We start from the raw sequence: 16,473 nt of genomic DNA on the forward strand, positions 1-16,473 counted from the left end.
AAATATGACTCATAAATTGAAAATGATAAAAATACTTAAATATTTACTGGAGATTCAACATTTTTTTTTATGAGTGACGTTAGTGTCAATCTTGATTAGCAACGAGCAGTTATGAAGTCTATGGCTAGAAAAGAGTGTTTATCACTCAACGGCTCATCCGCCACAACTTGTTCGGCTCAAAAAAGTTCAAAAAGGAAAGATCAACGTTCACTTTTTCAATTTTGTTTTAGGTACAGAACAGTGTCTGTTTCTGTTTCCTTTTCCTTTTCCCACCCATTCATGTTCAAAAACTAACTCAGAAGCTAACAATGCAGAAGACCCTTCAATTCAAACCTCAATTTCTTCACTTGGAAAACAATCTCATCTTCAACCCGTTTCTTGAAACGACTCTTTCTCTTCAAAGTTTCAATTGTTCGTCAAAATCTCCAATTTTTACCCCTTCTGGTTTGTTTTCACATAAAACCCAGATCCAAAAACCAATTATTTGTGCAAGAAAAAGCAGAAGGAGATATGGGTCTGAAAGATCAACGAAATTCGTGCTTGAATTGATCTCAATTTTGGCTTCAAATCTCAAGATCTTACCACAACCGTTGGATCTGGTCGTCGAAAGTTTGGTTGGTGCAGATGGAGGAGGACTCGAGTTTTTGAATGGTTTTAAAGGAGGAAGCTTTAATGGATGGAGAAGAAGAACAAGAAGAACAAATTGGAAGAAAATTTTAGGATTCTTGGGGTTTTTAGGGTTTTGTGTTCTGTGTTTGTTGTTTGGAAAAGAGTTAAGAAGTGAATTGCTCTTTGGGGGTTTGGGTTTTGGCTTTTTCCTGATTGCTTTGATTAAGGAGTGGAGAAGAGGGCTTAAAGATTGGATTTTTGGGTTTTGTTGTGTAGCAGTTTTGGTAGGATTGGGGTTAAGGGGAAATGAAGCAATGAAATGGATTAAACAAACTAAGGTTTCTTCTTCTTCTCCAATGGTGGAGAATGTAAGGAGAGGTAAAAGAGGAGGTAGATGGGCATTGTAAGGGGAAAGACTACCATGCCAGAATTGTTCAATTGAGTTTTGCAGTTTTGTCATTCCACATTGATCTGTTTCTTCATCAATTTCTAGACTGCTATAGCATCGTATGATATCTTGAGATGAGGCAATGGTACTTGAAATATGAAACTCCGTCTGTTTTCTGGTCTACAGCAAGCTGTGTGATTCTTTCGGGGCTAATATGCTCATGCTGTTTCTTTGCTATAAATGAAACCATTATTCCCTTTCTTGGGCACTGCCAAGTCCAAACATTTCTTGTGCAACACCTAAAACTTTTTATGCAGTTTACTGATTTCTGAAACCATGACTATGCATCTGGTATATTGTTATATAGATCAACAATGGTAATTTGAGCAGTAAGAACAATTGATAAAGGCCATAATTATGTAAAAGAGAATGCCGTGAGGCAATAACAGTTTCTGAGGTCTCTAACAAGATAAATTGGGGTGAATTTCACAACTCATTACATCTATTGGCATTGCTAAAAAAAAGAAAATTGCAAAATTACTCTTTTACAAACTGATAAACAGCATAACCTAGCTTGATGCTTTTTTCGGCTTGGGTTCGAGGATCAATATGCAAGTTCTGCTATATCTTCTTTTGTCAGGCATTTGAGTCTTCATGCGTATACTTCTCAGAAGATGTAATTTTTTTTTTTTTTGAAATTTCAGAAGATGTAATTTCCTTCTGGTATCTTTTGTTTGAATGGAGAAAAAAAAATCAAGACAGTCCTTTGCATACTTTTCATTGGGCTTTACTATGATATTGCGCATGCTAATTAACAACATTGATCTTCTTCTTCCTCATCCTCAAGAATCCTGTAAGAACCAGATGGCTGTTTTTGAGCAATGACCTGGAAGCCACGATTGTTTTCTCTACCATCACAATTTTCTTCGGTAGCCATGACTCCTTATGGTCTTCTCCACTGGCCAGGACTCCTTCGCTGTTTTCACCCGTGGCTGCTCGCTTCCATACAAGTGGCAAGTCTTACAGCTGGCCACTAGTCCCCCGCTATTTCACCTGCACCAATGACTCCTTTTATCAGATAAAATGCTTCCTACAGCCACTATATCAGAAAAAGTTTGCATTTCAATAACCTAATCCATAAATTTACAGGTATTAAAACTTAGATGAGGCTGCCAAAATATGTTGCAACCAGAAGGGAGGACACAAAATAGAAATGAATCACTCCATTACTCGATGTCCATGATCTCTGGTACTTACTATCAAAATTTGAGAAAAATTTTAAACTATGTATCAACTGTTTACATTTTAGCACCATAGCTAACTATGCCTTATTTCCACTATTAGACGCTCTAGTTCAAAAGCCCCCATGACACCTTAACCAGAATAAGTACTCATATAACGCATACAAAATGAATAAATTTGAAGTTGAATATGATCCTGACACAACCAAGTCAGTTTGAAGATGCATATCCACAAATCAATTAATGCAAGCTGAAAAGAAGAGAAGGATAAGGGAAATCTCACCATATGATATATATAAGTACACCTAGATCCAGTAATCTATATACAAACAAAGCTTTAAAGGGCAACCGATTTTAAGAAGAAATTTCTCATCAAAACTTTAAAATGAGTGTTGTCAACTGGAGGACTCTTTTCTGATAAATCACTGATCCGATCTTTGAAATGCATTGGCATTACAATGAATACATCATCCTCATCTTGGTCTTCTTCCATGATCATGACATGAAAGCTAACTATGATCAATATAAAGAGTGACTTACGAAGGATATAGAGAATAACATAGAACATAAACACCTACAGATTTTAGAAGAAAAGGCAATATTCTTAGATGGATTCCAGTAAAACTGCGACATTAATTTACATATGGTGCACACTATTTTAGTAGAATAAATAGAAAACAGCAGGCTATAAAAGGCGCACTCTGTTTTAATAGCCTAAATAGCAAAACAACGTACTATATAACGCGCACACTGTTTTAGTAGCCTAAATAGGAAACAATGCGCTGTATAAGGCGCACATTCTGTTTTCGTAGCCTAAATAGAAAACAGCGAGCTATATAACCTAAACCCCATTTTCCGTCAGAAACTAAACAACTGACATGTGGAACTATTAATTTTGAGATAATTGAGCTTTGAGGTAGAAATTAACACCTATATGTTTTCTTATGCACGCAGCAAATGGCAGACAACTTCATCTAGCTGGTAATGCATCCAGATCTGTTTCCAGGTTGAAGCTATGAGCTTTTTATGCTGCTAGTATGATGTGCATTTTAGTAACTAGGCTTGTTTCTTAGAAATTATAAGAAAAATAAAAATCAGTAATGAGAAACAAATAGAAACTGAGAAGAACATTTTCCTTGTTAGGTAAAACTATTATTATTATTGAATGGCAAAGGTCAGAGATTCACTGGAAACCAGTTCATCCTTAGCTTGATGAACCCAATTTTACAAAATTACATCAGAAATTCCCATGATTTGTACAAATTATTTGTTAAATGTCCTAATTTGATGAGTTCCAGAGAAGGACCAAATGTTTGTGAGCATTTGGTCGAAAACAGAAACATCAACAGACACTACTTCCCTAGGGTATGCTAAAGAAGAGATTAATGTGTGTTTAACGCAAAAATTTTCTCCATCAAAAGATGAAGACTATTATTCAGCTCTACTTGATTGGTGCAAGCAATGCAGCCATTACCTTTTCTGTCTCTGCCCCAATCAAGTTGTCAGGTTAACCTTCATTTTCTATTGAAATGCAATAAAAAAAATCTCTTTCGGAGAAAACAGTTCACATGTTCAAAACAAAGATTTTGTATTGCTAGGATAATGAAGTTGGCTTCTACAGACGATCATTTCCATTGTAGTCACAAGTTTTTAGACATTAAAGTTTAAAATTCCACAAGCCTGATCACATTGTGTTCTCCATTCTAGTTATAAACTGCATATTGATAATTGGTTCCTTATAATATGCAGCTCAAACTAAATCACACTCAGATCCTATACTGCCAGGATTTCACCTCAGTAAAAGAAAATGACATTCTACTTCTCAAATCAATCTCTGCAATTAAACTTGACTAAACAGCAAAACCCTTAATAAACATGTCACAAAATTCACACATGCAAGCTTACTTTTATTCCCCACAAAAAACGTATGCTTTCCCTCCTGACACCATAAAGCGTTAGAAATAAGAAACCACCATGGAAAGCGGAAAAGTGCAAAAAAACTGCCATAGTTTGTGTAGGATGTAGTAATCTGAAAAGGGCATGTCGATATGTTCAAAGCAGGTTTTTGTAATTAAGCCCTTTAATTATGTGCCATCTAAAGGTTTCAGTAAGTCTATATTGAAACACTAAAAAACAATTCCCAAATGCAGCAAAATTTCCAAATCCTAGAGTCTGAAAAGTGCATGTCAATATGTTCGAAGCAGGTTCTTGTAATTAAGCCATTTAATTTTGTGATGAATTCATCCAAAGGTTTCAGTAACTCAACATTGAAACACCATCAATAAAAAATTCCCAAATGTAGCAAATTTCCCAATCCTAGAGCAGCACATTGATTAGCCTCACGCATTTATTCCCACTTTCCATCAAACTTCAGGCAACAACAATGGGGCAATCATAAACCCATTTAGCAAGGAAAAACAATAACTTGAAAAATATGAAACAATACCAAGGTTGTATTACAGACACAGCGAGCAATAAGAACAATAAGAAATGATTGCTTTCATATTTTAATCTTCTACATAAAGATTGATTCTTTGTAATGCCATTTTGTTTTCCATCTTTCAAGCTTCATGGTAAATGAACAACAGGATGTGATCATGCAAGAAACAGTTTAAAGACTCAAACTTTCACTTGTTTATGAAGAAAATAAGTCAATACAAACAAGACAAAGAGAAAAACCAAATTATAAATTACTTTGTGTGTAGCCGGAATTTCATGTCAAGAAAATGTTGTGTAAAAAGTGTAAATTTGCAGGATTTACCTTATGACAAGCTCCTATGTCAAGGTAGCTTTAGAGGAAGGTTGCAGGAGACCTGCCTATACACTCTGTGAGGGCGAGATTTTACTTTGTGTTCGTTAGTCGTTTTGGGTTAGGAAAGTTGATATCACTTTATATTTATGTTTGGGAATATTGCTTTTAATGCCCCTTGATATTTGGTTGCATTGCATGTAAGTCCTCAGCTCTTTGATTGGAAGAATCACGCTCATCCAACTGATTGAATTGGATCTCTGGGTCCATTTGTCTGGTTATTGTACATATGCATTGTAAAAATGATAAGAAGATAAGAAGGTGAAGAGTTATTAGTCCAATTTCATATATCCAATTTATGCGATTGGAACGACACAATAGTTCATTTAAAGTTTACGAATATATCTGAAATTGGAGTTTAGACATAGGATTATTAACAGAAAAACCACCATTCTTGCATGATAGTATGATTCTTCCTGTTTCAAGTGCAAAGGTTCAACAGGCTGCTTCTAATTGATAGCAATGAGACTTGGGATGAACACTGAATGAGGTCCAAAATGATTGATACCACAGCCAAATATTCAATTAAAAAGAAAAAAAAACATAGAAAAGGATAGGCTGGAGATAACAATTTATTGAATCCAAAAGAAAGTTTTAAACACCAAGTTCATATGACGATCTCCACATTTTCTAGGCTGACGCTTAAAGCCTATAACACACATAATGCTAGGATGGAGGCAGGGGAAGAAAAGTCATTCCCAGGGCACCCCTGCTCTCTGTTTCTCCTAGGCATTCCCAATCACTTCTTCTTCACAATGGCTTCAAAAATTCCATCAGCCAAACGACTAACAACTTCTTGGGGATTGACAGGACCCGGTAGCTGGAATGAGATGGTGAAGGGTCCCAGCGGGCCCAGATTTTGTGTCAGCATATCAAAGACTAGAGAGCCCCAATATACTACTTTCTCACCAGTTGTTGAAATCCCCTTTATTACTACTGTTCCATCAGGTTCAATGTCACAACTGAAGTCTCCTGCACTCATAAAGTCAGATATCACAATTATCGTTCCTGGAAAAATCAGTAATAGAACAGACAGATGAATAAGATGATTCTAGCTTTCTAACAGACACAAGTTGAGATTCATGGCATATAGATTAGCTTGAATCCTAAATCCTGGAATGGAGGTTTAATGGCATTAGGTGAGAAAATGCTGTGGCAAACAATTATCAAAGAATCATATTATTTCAAGGGATTTCCAACCACACTGATGTCAGAAGATATGCACATGATGCACTTCCTTCGGTGAGTTATATCACGTGATGAACCATTCCCCACTGCCCTTTCCTCTTTCTACCAAAGAGGTTAGCCTTTTTAATCAAATGAAGAAAATGAACATCCTCAATCTTAAGACTAGCAAGTAAAGCAATCATGAGCAGATTGATTAATCAAATGCTTAAACATTACAGAAACTTACCTTTCTCCATTGATGCCCCAGGAACGTTGACACGGAAATGGTATGAATCCTCCGATTCACTGATGTTCCTTAACCCTCTAAGTGGTCCAATTGAGCCTGTTGCAGCAGCCCCAGTGAGTGCAACTCCATATTTGGCATGAGCCATCATATTATCCAACTCCTCCCTGGTTGATTGGGAAGGCAGAAATATCATAGCTGGACCGATTCTTTCTGAAGCCTCAGTCTGCTCTCTGGTTGGTGAGGAAAATGTATCACCTGGGCTTGGTGGACCAATGTAATGCACACAACTGAGAGGAGGCACATCAAGAACTGGTTGCTGGGGATTCACGCAATTAGGCTCATTATTTTCACCTTCTGTCCTGTCAGACCTGCCAGAAGATATGTAGACTGTCACATTTGTACATGAATACTAGCTGAAGCCCTAGGAAACTAAAACTACCTCAGCAATACATTGCCTCCTAACGGTATCATATTTTATTGAGTTTTTTAAAGACATCAGTAATAAAACTTGGCTTGTTTAATAATCCATTGGAAGAACAGGTAGGAAATCTTATGAAAACAAAACATGGAGAAACACATACCAAATAAACTGTAGTTTAAATACCTAGATATCAATTATTTAATTCATCTTTTCTCCTCAGTCATAAAAATCAAACATTAAGCAAACATAGATTGCAGCTAATTGCAGAGTTATGCACCACAAGAACAATTTAGTTTTTGTAGAATTATGACACAAATTCCAAAACTACTAACACAAACAAATGGAGAACTAATGTAACTAGACATTGGCATGCATCAAATCACCAACAACATAATTGAAACCAAAAACTATCACGTCTAAAGTAGTTTTGCTCAAACCTTAGAACCCCATCATTGAGATTAGGGCTCTCAATCTTTCTGATAAATCATCCCCATCTTCTCCGCTACTCACAATCTGAGAATTCATTGCTAAGAAAGTATGATTTCCCTAATGTATATTACACAATTGTAAAAGATGTAGGCTATCTCTGAAATTTACAACCACGCCTTATATAATGTTCATCAGAGTAATCCAAGTCAACTCTCCAGCTGCCCCATTTATTATTTCCCTTTTAAATTATTAATACGTCCTTCGCAGCTTTCCATATTTTTTTCCTTTTACTGTAAATTTTTATGTTTCCAGCAGATTCCTTACTTAATAGCATAAAGAAACTTCCAAGTAATAAAGCTGAATTATTGCTCTCATCAAAATAGGAAGATACGTGCATCACACGCGTGTTATACATACATGAAACAGGGTGAATGATGAGAGTCGAGTTTGTAAGGTTTAGATCAAGACACATCTATTAATCAGTGCATATTACACATGACCACATTCAGACAAGTCCAGTCATCTCTGGATTTCGCACGTGGAGAACACGTGCATAGCATGCGCGTACTTCTGATTTACAAGAAATCAACTTGCCAGCTTTCTTTTGGAAAGCTGACTTATGGTACCATTAGATAAGCTTGCTTTTGGAAAACTTCTGATTTTCAAGGAACTCTTCAAATTACACAATCAATGCTTTACACCCTCATTCTAAGAAACTCTGACTATTATGCATTAAAAGTTTAAATTTGGAGAAATGATAAAGGACAGATAGTAATCCAGAAAGAAAAAATAGCGAATGAGGGCAGCTATGAATATTTCTTTAGACAATATGCTGTAGAGTGAACGAAATTTGGTTGTATTGGCCCTAGATATATCAATTCATTAGTGCTAATTCAAAGATGATTAAACCAAATTAGATGCACATATGCATTGTAATCCATGTCCATAAGATAATTCCTCAGATGCTTGCCTATGTATTTCAGAGAGAGATCAGGACAAGCCCCAGGCACAAAAAGGATGATCCCTGAATAAATTTAAGAGCAATAACATTTAGTGGGCATTCTTGACTGATAGAATCTCCAAAACTTGCTCCAAATATAGGGATTTATAATAACAAATTTTTATTTTAAAAATTGAAACATCTGGTTTAGTAAGTCCTTGGACCTAGATCCTAATTCTCATACAACTTATATCACAAGAAAACTCTTCACTTTGAACCCAAAATAACTGTGTCACACACTTCATGACATCTTAGATCCATATGGTATGAGTCTTCAACCATCTAAGCCCGATAGAAATGATACCAAAAACTTTTACGTAATTTTATTGGATTTGGCCACCTGTATCCTAGTTAATGTTGTGCAGCGTATGGCCATCATTATAGGTAATATTAGTTCTTTTACCTCAGATATCCTGTTTTGGATCTGTTTCTCTGACTGCATGTCTTCCTATTGATTTGCTATACATTGCTCATACAGATAAATATACTTCTAAGCAAATCCTTTTCTGTAATCTTTCTTTTGTTCTTCAATTATTTCAAATTTATCACATAATCTTTCACACTTGGATTGATGATAATAGTACTACCTACTTTATTGATTATAGTTGTTTAATTTAACTCTTTGATGAATCCAGAGATTTATCATGTGCCTTATAGAAGCACTCTGAACGCATTGCCTAGCATACATGTGTTGACCCATACAACTATGATCTCACGAATAAAAAGTTGGGTTGGTGCATAGGTATAAACACACTAGGTTTTTCTGTGTTGTTTTAGTCATTCTTCTTATCAGGAAATTTTGAGTTCTAGGCAATGCAGATACAGGTTTCATGGCTGGTTTAGTGTTGGAAAGGAAAAAGTATCAATCTTTTTGGAATGAGATGAAGCTGGCCGGTTTCCACTTGGCAAGGACATGTCAATAAACATTACCCTTAATTTTCCTAAACAAGAGAATAAATAGAGAAAAGCTCTAATAGCCGTTATCTAAATTCCGAAAATAGGAAAAAACTTAGCTCATAAACCCTAGGAAAACCCTTAACATGGATTGGCTCTGGGCAATGGAATCCAAACTCCCAAAAAAGAAAACAAAGATGATGATAGCATTTTATCCTAATTCAATCTCCAACCACATTCTTTTACCTCTGTTTTTCTTATCATTGAAAAGATTGTATACAGCAATCCTAAAATTAAAAATCCTTCCTTTCTGCAACAGATGAGAAAATTAAAAATCCTTCCTTTCTGCAACAGATGAGAAACACTTTAACCATGAAAGTTTAATTCTTTGCCAGAAAAAATTAAAAACCAAGATGGTATCGAGCATAACATGAAGCATAAAAACATCAAAAAATCCATCATCATCATGATCAATGGTCAATATTACATCCCAAACCAGAAAGAACATGGCATAAACTTATACATTTGAAAATTTGCAAAACTTGGAATTCAAAGCTGTAACTTTTCAGCTTACCCCAATGCACATTACGAACATACATCATTAGATACATACATAACAAGCATGAGAATTTGTAAAGAGAGATGTATGGCCATCTGGGCATCTTTACCTCATTGGAGAAGCCATTGAAAGAGTCACCTGATATGAGCAAGACTGATAGTTTTCCAGTAAGTTTTGAACATGATTTCCATTGTGAAAGAATCTATAGTCATTTAATTTCCTTCTCTGGGCCAATGGTTTTTGCCAAAATAGGGAGGGTCAGACAGAGTGGAACTGCGTTGGAAATGATTGGGTGCAGGAGCACCGCCCCCTTGCCTTCCTTTTTGGGTTTTTTTTATATTTTCTATTTTTAATACAATCACTCCACATATAAATAATTTTAAAAAAATTTCACTGTTCATAAATAAGATTAATATAATCTTTGATGGTATTATTTTAATTGTAAAATCCTCTATGTTCTACCATTATTATATGCAGATATACTTACCATTTGTAATTGATTTTCCAAAGCAGGTGGCACAAATTCATTAGATTTTTTTGGAAAGTTGCTTCCGTTATCTTTTGACACATAAGATATCTAAATATGGCTTAGCAGATTTAAATGTTTCTGTTTTCTGTCACTTTGTGGATAAGTAATAGCAATCCAGACAAATTCGTGAATGTTTCTGTTGTAAATATACTTCAAATTCCCAAAGGGCCCCGGTGACAAGTTAGAACTCTTTCATGAAAAGTCTAAGAACTGGATTTGACTGATATCTTTGCTCACTGGTCTGCATGTCTGTCTCTGGGGTGCATGAAGCCACAGCTTTAAACAATATCAGCATTTTCTCACTCCGTAATTCACTTCAAAAGAGCAAAAACAATTATAACCTCATTTTTCAACTTTACTGGCGCCAGTCTCACAGTACCCTTCACTGTCCAGCTTCTCATATTCTATCTCTACTGATCAAATGCAATATTGCAGTATGTATAATGTCGCTGGTAATTTCATGTTAAACATAATGTGCGTCAAAAGAGTAAATTTGCAGAATTTTCCCTATGACAAGCTCCTTTTTTCAAGGTAGTTTTAGAGGAAGGTTGCAGCAGACCGGCCAAAACAACTCTGTCAGACAGACGCTTTCGGTTGACAAAGTTCATGCCACTTTATGTTAATGTTTAGGACTAATGCTTTTTCCGGCACTTGATTTTTTAGTGAATTGCATGCAAGTCCTAAGCTCTTTGATTGGAAGAATCAGCCATCCAACTGATTGAATTGGATCTCTGGGTCATTTTGTCTGGGTGTGGTAACATATATATTGTGCAAAATAGTAAGAAGATTTGAGGGGGAAGAGTTGTTAGTCCATTTTGATATATCCAGAAAGACACAATAGTTCAATTGAAGTTTATGAATATATCTGGAATTGGACTTTGAAAATGGCATTATAAAGAGAAGTTCAATCATTCCTGCATGATGGTGTGATTCTTCCTGTTTCAAGTGCAAATGTTCAACAGGCTGCTTCGGATTGATACAATGGGACTTGGGATGAATACTCGATGAGGTCTCAAATGATTGATACCACTGCCAAACATTCAATTAAAAAGGAAAAAAACAGAGAAAAGGAAAGGCTGGAGATAACAATTTATTGAATCCAAAAGAAAGTTTTAAACACCAAGTTCATTTGATGATCTCCAAATTTTCTAGACTGACGCATAAAGCCTATAACACACATAATGCTAAGATGGAGGCAGGGGAAGAAAAGTCATTCCCAGGGCATCCCCTGCCCTCCGTTTCTCCTAGGCATTCTCAATCACTTCTTCTTCACAATGGCTTCAAAAATTCCATCAGCCAAACGACTAACAACTTCTTGGGGATTGACAGGACCTGGTAGCTGGAATGAGATGGTGAACGGTCCCAGCGGGCCCAGATTTTGTGTCAGCATTTCAAAGACTAGAGAGCCCCAATGTACTACTTTCTCACCAGTGGTTGAAATCCCCTTTATTACTACTGTTCCATCAGGTTCAATGTCACAGCTGAAGTCTCCTGCACTCATAAACTCAGATATCACAATTATCATTCCTGGAAAAATCAGTAATAGAATAGACAGATGAATAAGATGATTCAAGCTTTTCTAACAGACACAAGTTGAGATTCATGGCATATAGATTAGCTTGAATCCTAAATCCTGGAATGGAGGTTTAATGACATTAGGTGAGGAAATGCTGCGGCAAACAATTATCAAAGAATCATATTATTTCAAGGGATTTCCAACCACACTGATGTCCGAAGATATGCACATGATGCACTTCCTCCAGTGAGTTATGTCACATGATGAACCATTCCCCACTGCCCTTTCCTCTTTCTACCAAAGAGGTTAGCCTTTTTGATCAAATGAAGAAAATGAACATCCTCAATCTTAAGACTAGCAAGGAAAGCAATCATGAGCAGATTGATTAATCAAATGCCTAAACATTACAGAAAATTACCTTTCTCCATTGATGCCCCAGGAACGTTGACACGGAAATGGTATGAATCCTCTGATTCACTGATGTTCCTTAACCCTCTAAGTGGTCCAATTGAGCCTGTTGCAGCAGCCCCAGTGAGTGCAACTCCATATTTGGTATGAGCCATCATATTATCCAACTCCTCCCTGGTTGATTGGGAAGGCAGAAATATCATAGCTGGACCGATTCTTTCTGAAGCCTCAGTCTGCTCTTTGGTTGGTGAGGAAAATGTATCACCTGGGCTTGGTGGACCAATGTAATGCACACAACTGAGAGGAGGCACATCAAGAACTGGTTGCTGGGGATTCATGCTATTAGGCTCATTATTTTCACCTTCTGTCCTGTCAGACCTGCCAGAAGATATGTAGACTGTCAAATTTGCACATGAACACTACCTGAAGCCCTAGGAAACTAAAACTACCTCAGCAATACATTGCCTCCCACCGGTATCTTATGTTATAGAGCTTTTTCAGAACATCAGTAATAAAACTTGGCTTGTTTAATAATCCATTGGAAGAACAGGTAGGAAATCTTATGAAAACAAAACATGGAGAAACACATACCAAATAAACTGTAGTTTAAATACATAGATATCAATTATTTAATTCATATTTTCTCCTCGGTCATAAAAAATCAAACATTAAGAAAACATAGATTGTAGCTAATTGCAGAGTTATGCACCACAAGAACAATTTAGTTTTTGTCGAACTATAACACAAAATTCCAAAACTACTAACATAAACAATTGGAAAACTAATGTAATTAGACATTGGCATGCATCAAATCACCAACAACATAATTGAAACCAAAAACTATCACATCTCCAGTACTTTTGCTCAAACCTTAGAACCCCATCATTGAGATTAAGGGCTCTCAATCTTTCTGATAAATCATTCCCATCTTCTCCGCTACTCACAGTCTGAGAATTCATTTCTAAGAAAGTATGATTTCCCTAATGTATATTACACAATTGTAAAAGATGTAGGTTATGGCTGAAATTTACCACCGCGCCTTATATAATGTTCGTCAGAGTAATCCAAGTCAACTCTCCAGCTGCCCCATTTATTATTTCCCTTTTAAATTATTAATACGTCCTTCACAACCTTCCATATTTTTCCCTTTTACTGCAAATTTTTATGTTTCCAACAGATTCCTTACTTAATAGCATAAAGAAACGTCCAAGTAATAAAGCTGAATTGTTGCTCTCATCCAAATAGGAAGATACGCACATCACTCGCGTGTTCTACATACATGAAACATGGTGAATGATGAGAGTCGAGTTTGTAAGTTTTAGATCAAGACACATCTATTAATCAGTGCATATTACACATGTCCACATTCAGACAAGTCCAGTCATCTCTGGATTTCGTACGTGGAGAACACTCGCATAGCATGCACGTACTTCTGATTTACAAGAAATCAACTTGTCAGCTTTCTTTTGGAAAGCTGACTTATGCTATCATTAGATAAGCTTTCTATTGGAAAACTTCTGATTTTCAAGGAACTCTTCAAACCACACAATCAATGCTTCACACCCTCATTCTAAGAAACTCTGACTATTATGCATTAGAAGTTTAATTTTGGAGAAATGATAAAGGACAGATAGTAATCCAGAAAGAAAAAAAAGCAAATGGGGGCAGCTATGAATATTTCTTTGGACAACATGGTGTAGAGTGAACGAAATTTGGTTGTATTGGACCTAGATATATCAATTCATTAGTGTTAGTTCAAAGATGATTAAACCGAATTAGATGCACATATGCATTGTAATCCATGTCCATAAGATAATTCCTCAGATGCTTGTCTATGTATTTCACAGAGAGATCAGGACAAGCCCCAGGCACAAAAAGGATGATCCCTGAATAAATTTAAGAGCAATAACATTTTGTGGGCATCCTTTACTGATGGAATCTCCAAAACTTGCTCCAAATATAGGGATTTATAATAACAAATTTTTATTTTAAAAATTGAAACATCTGGTTTAGTAAGTCCTTCGACCTAGATCCTACTTCTCACATAACTTATATCACAAGAAAACTCTTCACTTTGAACCCAAAATAACTGTGTCACACACTACATGACATCTTAGATCCATATGGTATGACTCTTCAACCATCTAACCGCGATAGAAATGATTCCAAAAAATTTTACATACTTGTATTGGATTTGGCCATCTGTATCCTAGTTAATGTTGTGCAACATATGGCCATCATGATAGGTAATATTAGTTCTTTTACCTCAGATATCCTGTTTTGGATCTGTTTCTGTGACTGCATGTCCTCCTTTTGATTTGCTATACATTGCTCATAGAGATAAATATACTTCTAAGTAAATCCTTTTCTGTAATCTTTCTTTTGTTCTTCAATTACTTCTAAATTTTATTTAATACATCAAATCTATCAAATAATCTTTCACACTTGGATTGATGATAATAGTACTACCTACTTTATTGGTTATAGATGTTTAATTTAACTCTTTGATGAATCCAAAGTTTTATCATGTGCCTTATAGAAGCACTCTGAAGGCATTGGCTGGCATCCATGTGATGACCCAGACAACTATGATTTCACGAATAAAAAGTTTTGTGCATAGGTATAAACACACTAGGTTTTTCTGTGTTATTTTAGTCATTCTTCTTATAGAGAAATTTTGAGTTCTAGGTAATGCAGAAACAGGTTTCATGGCTGACTTAGTGTTGGAAAGAAAGAATATCAATCTTTTGGAATGAGGAGAAGCTGGCCGGTTTCCACTCGGCAAGGACAAGTCGATAAACATTACCCTTAATTTTCCCAAACAAGAGAATAAATAGTTTCAGAGAAAACCTTGAATAGCCGTTATCTAAATTCCGAAAATAGGAACAAAGTTAGCTCATAAACCCTAGGAAAACCCTTAACATGGATTGGCTCTTGGCAATGGAATCCAAACTCCCAAAAAAGCAAACAAAGATGAAGATAGCATTTTATCCTAATTCAATCTCCAACCACATTCTTTTACCCCTGTTTTTCCTATGATTGAAAAGATTGTATACAGCAATCCTAAAAATAAAAATCCTTCCTTTCTGCACCTAACAGATGATAAACACTTGAACTATGAAAGTTTAATTCGTTGCCGGAAAAAAATTAAAAACCAAGATGGTATCGAGCATAACATGAAGCATAAAAACATCAAAAAATCCATCATCATCATGATCAATGGTCAATATTACATCCCAAACCAGAAAGAACATGACATAAACTTATACATTTGAAAATTTGCAAAACTTGGAATTCAAAGCTGTAACTTTTCAGCTTACCCCAATGCACATTACGAATATACATCATTAGATACATACATAACATGCATGGGAATATGTAAAAAGAGATGTATGGCCATCTGGGTATTTTTACCTCGTTGGAGAAGCCATTGAAACAGTCACCTGATATGAGCAAGACTGATAGTTTTCCAGCGAGTTTTCAACATGATTTCCATTGTGAAAGCATCTATAGTCATTTAATTTTCCTTCTCTGGGCCAATGGTTTTTGCCAAAATAGGGAGGGTCAGACAGAGTGCAACTGCGTTGGAAATGATTGGGTGCAGGAGCACCGTGCTCTTGCCTTCCTTTTTGTGTTTTTTTTTTTGGGTTTTTTTATATTTTCTATTTTTAATACAATCAATCCACATATAATTAATTTTAAAAAATTTTCACTGTTCATAAATAAGATTAATATAATCTTTGATGGTATTATTTTAATTGTAAAATCCTCTATGTTCTACCATTATTATATGCAGATATACTTACCATTTGTAATTGATTTTCCAAAGCTAGTGGTACAAATTCATTAGATTTTTGTTTTGGAAAGTTGCTTACCTTGTCTTTTGACACATAAGATATCCAAATATGGCTTAACAGATTTAAATGTTTCTGTTTTCTGTCACTTTGTGGAAAAGTAATAGCAATCCAGACAAATCCCTGAATGTTTCTGTTGAAAATATACTTCAAATTCCCAAAGAGACCCTGTGACAAGTTAGAACTCTTTCATGAAATGTTAAGAATTGGATTTGACTGATATATGTTCTCTCTGGTCTGCCTGTCTGGTGCTGGGGTGCATGAAGCCACAGGACAATATCACCATTTTCAACTTTACTGGCTCCAGTCTCACAGTACCTTTCACTGGCCAGCTTCTCATATTCTATCTCTACTGATCAAATGCAATATTGCAGAATGTATAATGTAGCTGGTAATTTCATG

The 16,473-nt window shown here is 35.8% G+C and overlaps 3 protein-coding genes across 6 annotated transcripts; 1 reads left to right on the forward strand and 2 right to left on the reverse strand.

Moving 5' to 3' along the window:
• LOC18600403 lies at positions 171-1,272 on the forward strand. Its single transcript, XM_007030807.2, has one exon. The coding sequence runs from the start codon at positions 309-311 to the stop codon at positions 1,014-1,016; it is 708 nt and encodes a 235-aa protein (XP_007030869.1). The 5' UTR covers positions 171-308; the 3' UTR covers positions 1,017-1,272.
• On the reverse strand, positions 5,467-10,093 carry LOC18600406 (alpha-crystallin domain-containing protein 22.3). Of its 2 annotated transcripts, none has more exons than XM_018120750.1 (3): positions 9,903-10,093; positions 6,462-6,829; positions 5,467-6,019 (listed from the first exon to the last, which is right to left on the reverse strand). In XM_018120750.1, the coding sequence occupies exons 1-3, from the start codon at positions 9,974-9,976 to the stop codon at positions 5,787-5,789; spliced, it is 675 nt and encodes a 224-aa protein (XP_017976239.1). In that variant the 5' UTR covers positions 9,977-10,093; the 3' UTR covers positions 5,467-5,786. The 2 variants fall into 2 exon arrangements, with proteins under 2 accessions (XP_017976239.1, XP_017976240.1); XM_018120751.1 differs by having other exon boundaries at positions 9,874-10,093.
• On the reverse strand, positions 11,358-15,847 carry LOC108661875 (alpha-crystallin domain-containing protein 22.3-like). Of its 3 annotated transcripts, none has more exons than XM_018120756.1 (3): positions 15,632-15,847; positions 12,228-12,595; positions 11,358-11,784 (listed from the first exon to the last, which is right to left on the reverse strand). In XM_018120756.1, exons 1-3 carry the CDS (start codon positions 15,646-15,648, stop codon positions 11,552-11,554), a joined length of 618 nt encoding a protein of 205 aa, XP_017976245.1. In that variant the 5' UTR covers positions 15,649-15,847; the 3' UTR covers positions 11,358-11,551. The 3 variants fall into 3 exon arrangements, with proteins under 3 accessions (XP_017976245.1, XP_017976244.1, XP_017976243.1); XM_018120755.1 differs by lacking the exon at positions 15,632-15,847 and adding an exon at positions 13,088-13,213; XM_018120754.1 differs by lacking the exon at positions 15,632-15,847 and adding an exon at positions 13,076-13,196.

Source organism: Theobroma cacao, chromosome 5, assembly GCF_000208745.1.
Source record: "Theobroma cacao cultivar B97-61/B2 chromosome 5, Criollo_cocoa_genome_V2, whole genome shotgun sequence".
NCBI lineage: Eukaryota > Viridiplantae > Streptophyta > Magnoliopsida > Malvales > Malvaceae > Theobroma > Theobroma cacao.

What these genes read in the sequence shown, in the direction of transcription:
- LOC18600403 (XM_007030807.2), top strand. Translation starts at nt 309, where the DNA reads ATGCAGAAGACCCTTCAATTCAAACCTCAATTTCTTCACTTGGAAAAC.
- LOC18600406 (XM_018120750.1), bottom strand. Translation starts at nt 9,976, where the DNA reads ATGACTATAGATTCTTTCACAATGGAAATCATGTTCAAAACTTACTGG. An exon ending in ATCAGTCTTGCTCATATCAG is followed by an intron (nt 6,830 to 9,902) that starts GTGACTCTTTCA and finishes ATCTTCTGGCAG; the next exon opens with GTCTGACAGGACAGAAGGTG. An exon ending in TGGGGCATCAATGGAGAAAG is followed by an intron (nt 6,020 to 6,461) that starts GTAAGTTTCTGT and finishes TTATGAGTGCAG; the next exon opens with GAGACTTCAGTTGTGACATT.
- LOC108661875 (XM_018120754.1), bottom strand. Translation starts at nt 13,176, where the DNA reads ATGAATTCTCAGACTGTGAGTAGCGGAGAAGATGGGAATGATTTATCA. An exon ending in GTTCTAAGGTTTGAGCAAAA is followed by an intron (nt 12,596 to 13,075) that starts GTACTGGAGATG and finishes ATCTTCTGGCAG; the next exon opens with GTCTGACAGGACAGAAGGTG. An exon ending in TGGGGCATCAATGGAGAAAG is followed by an intron (nt 11,785 to 12,227) that starts GTAATTTTCTGT and finishes TTATGAGTGCAG; the next exon opens with GAGACTTCAGCTGTGACATT.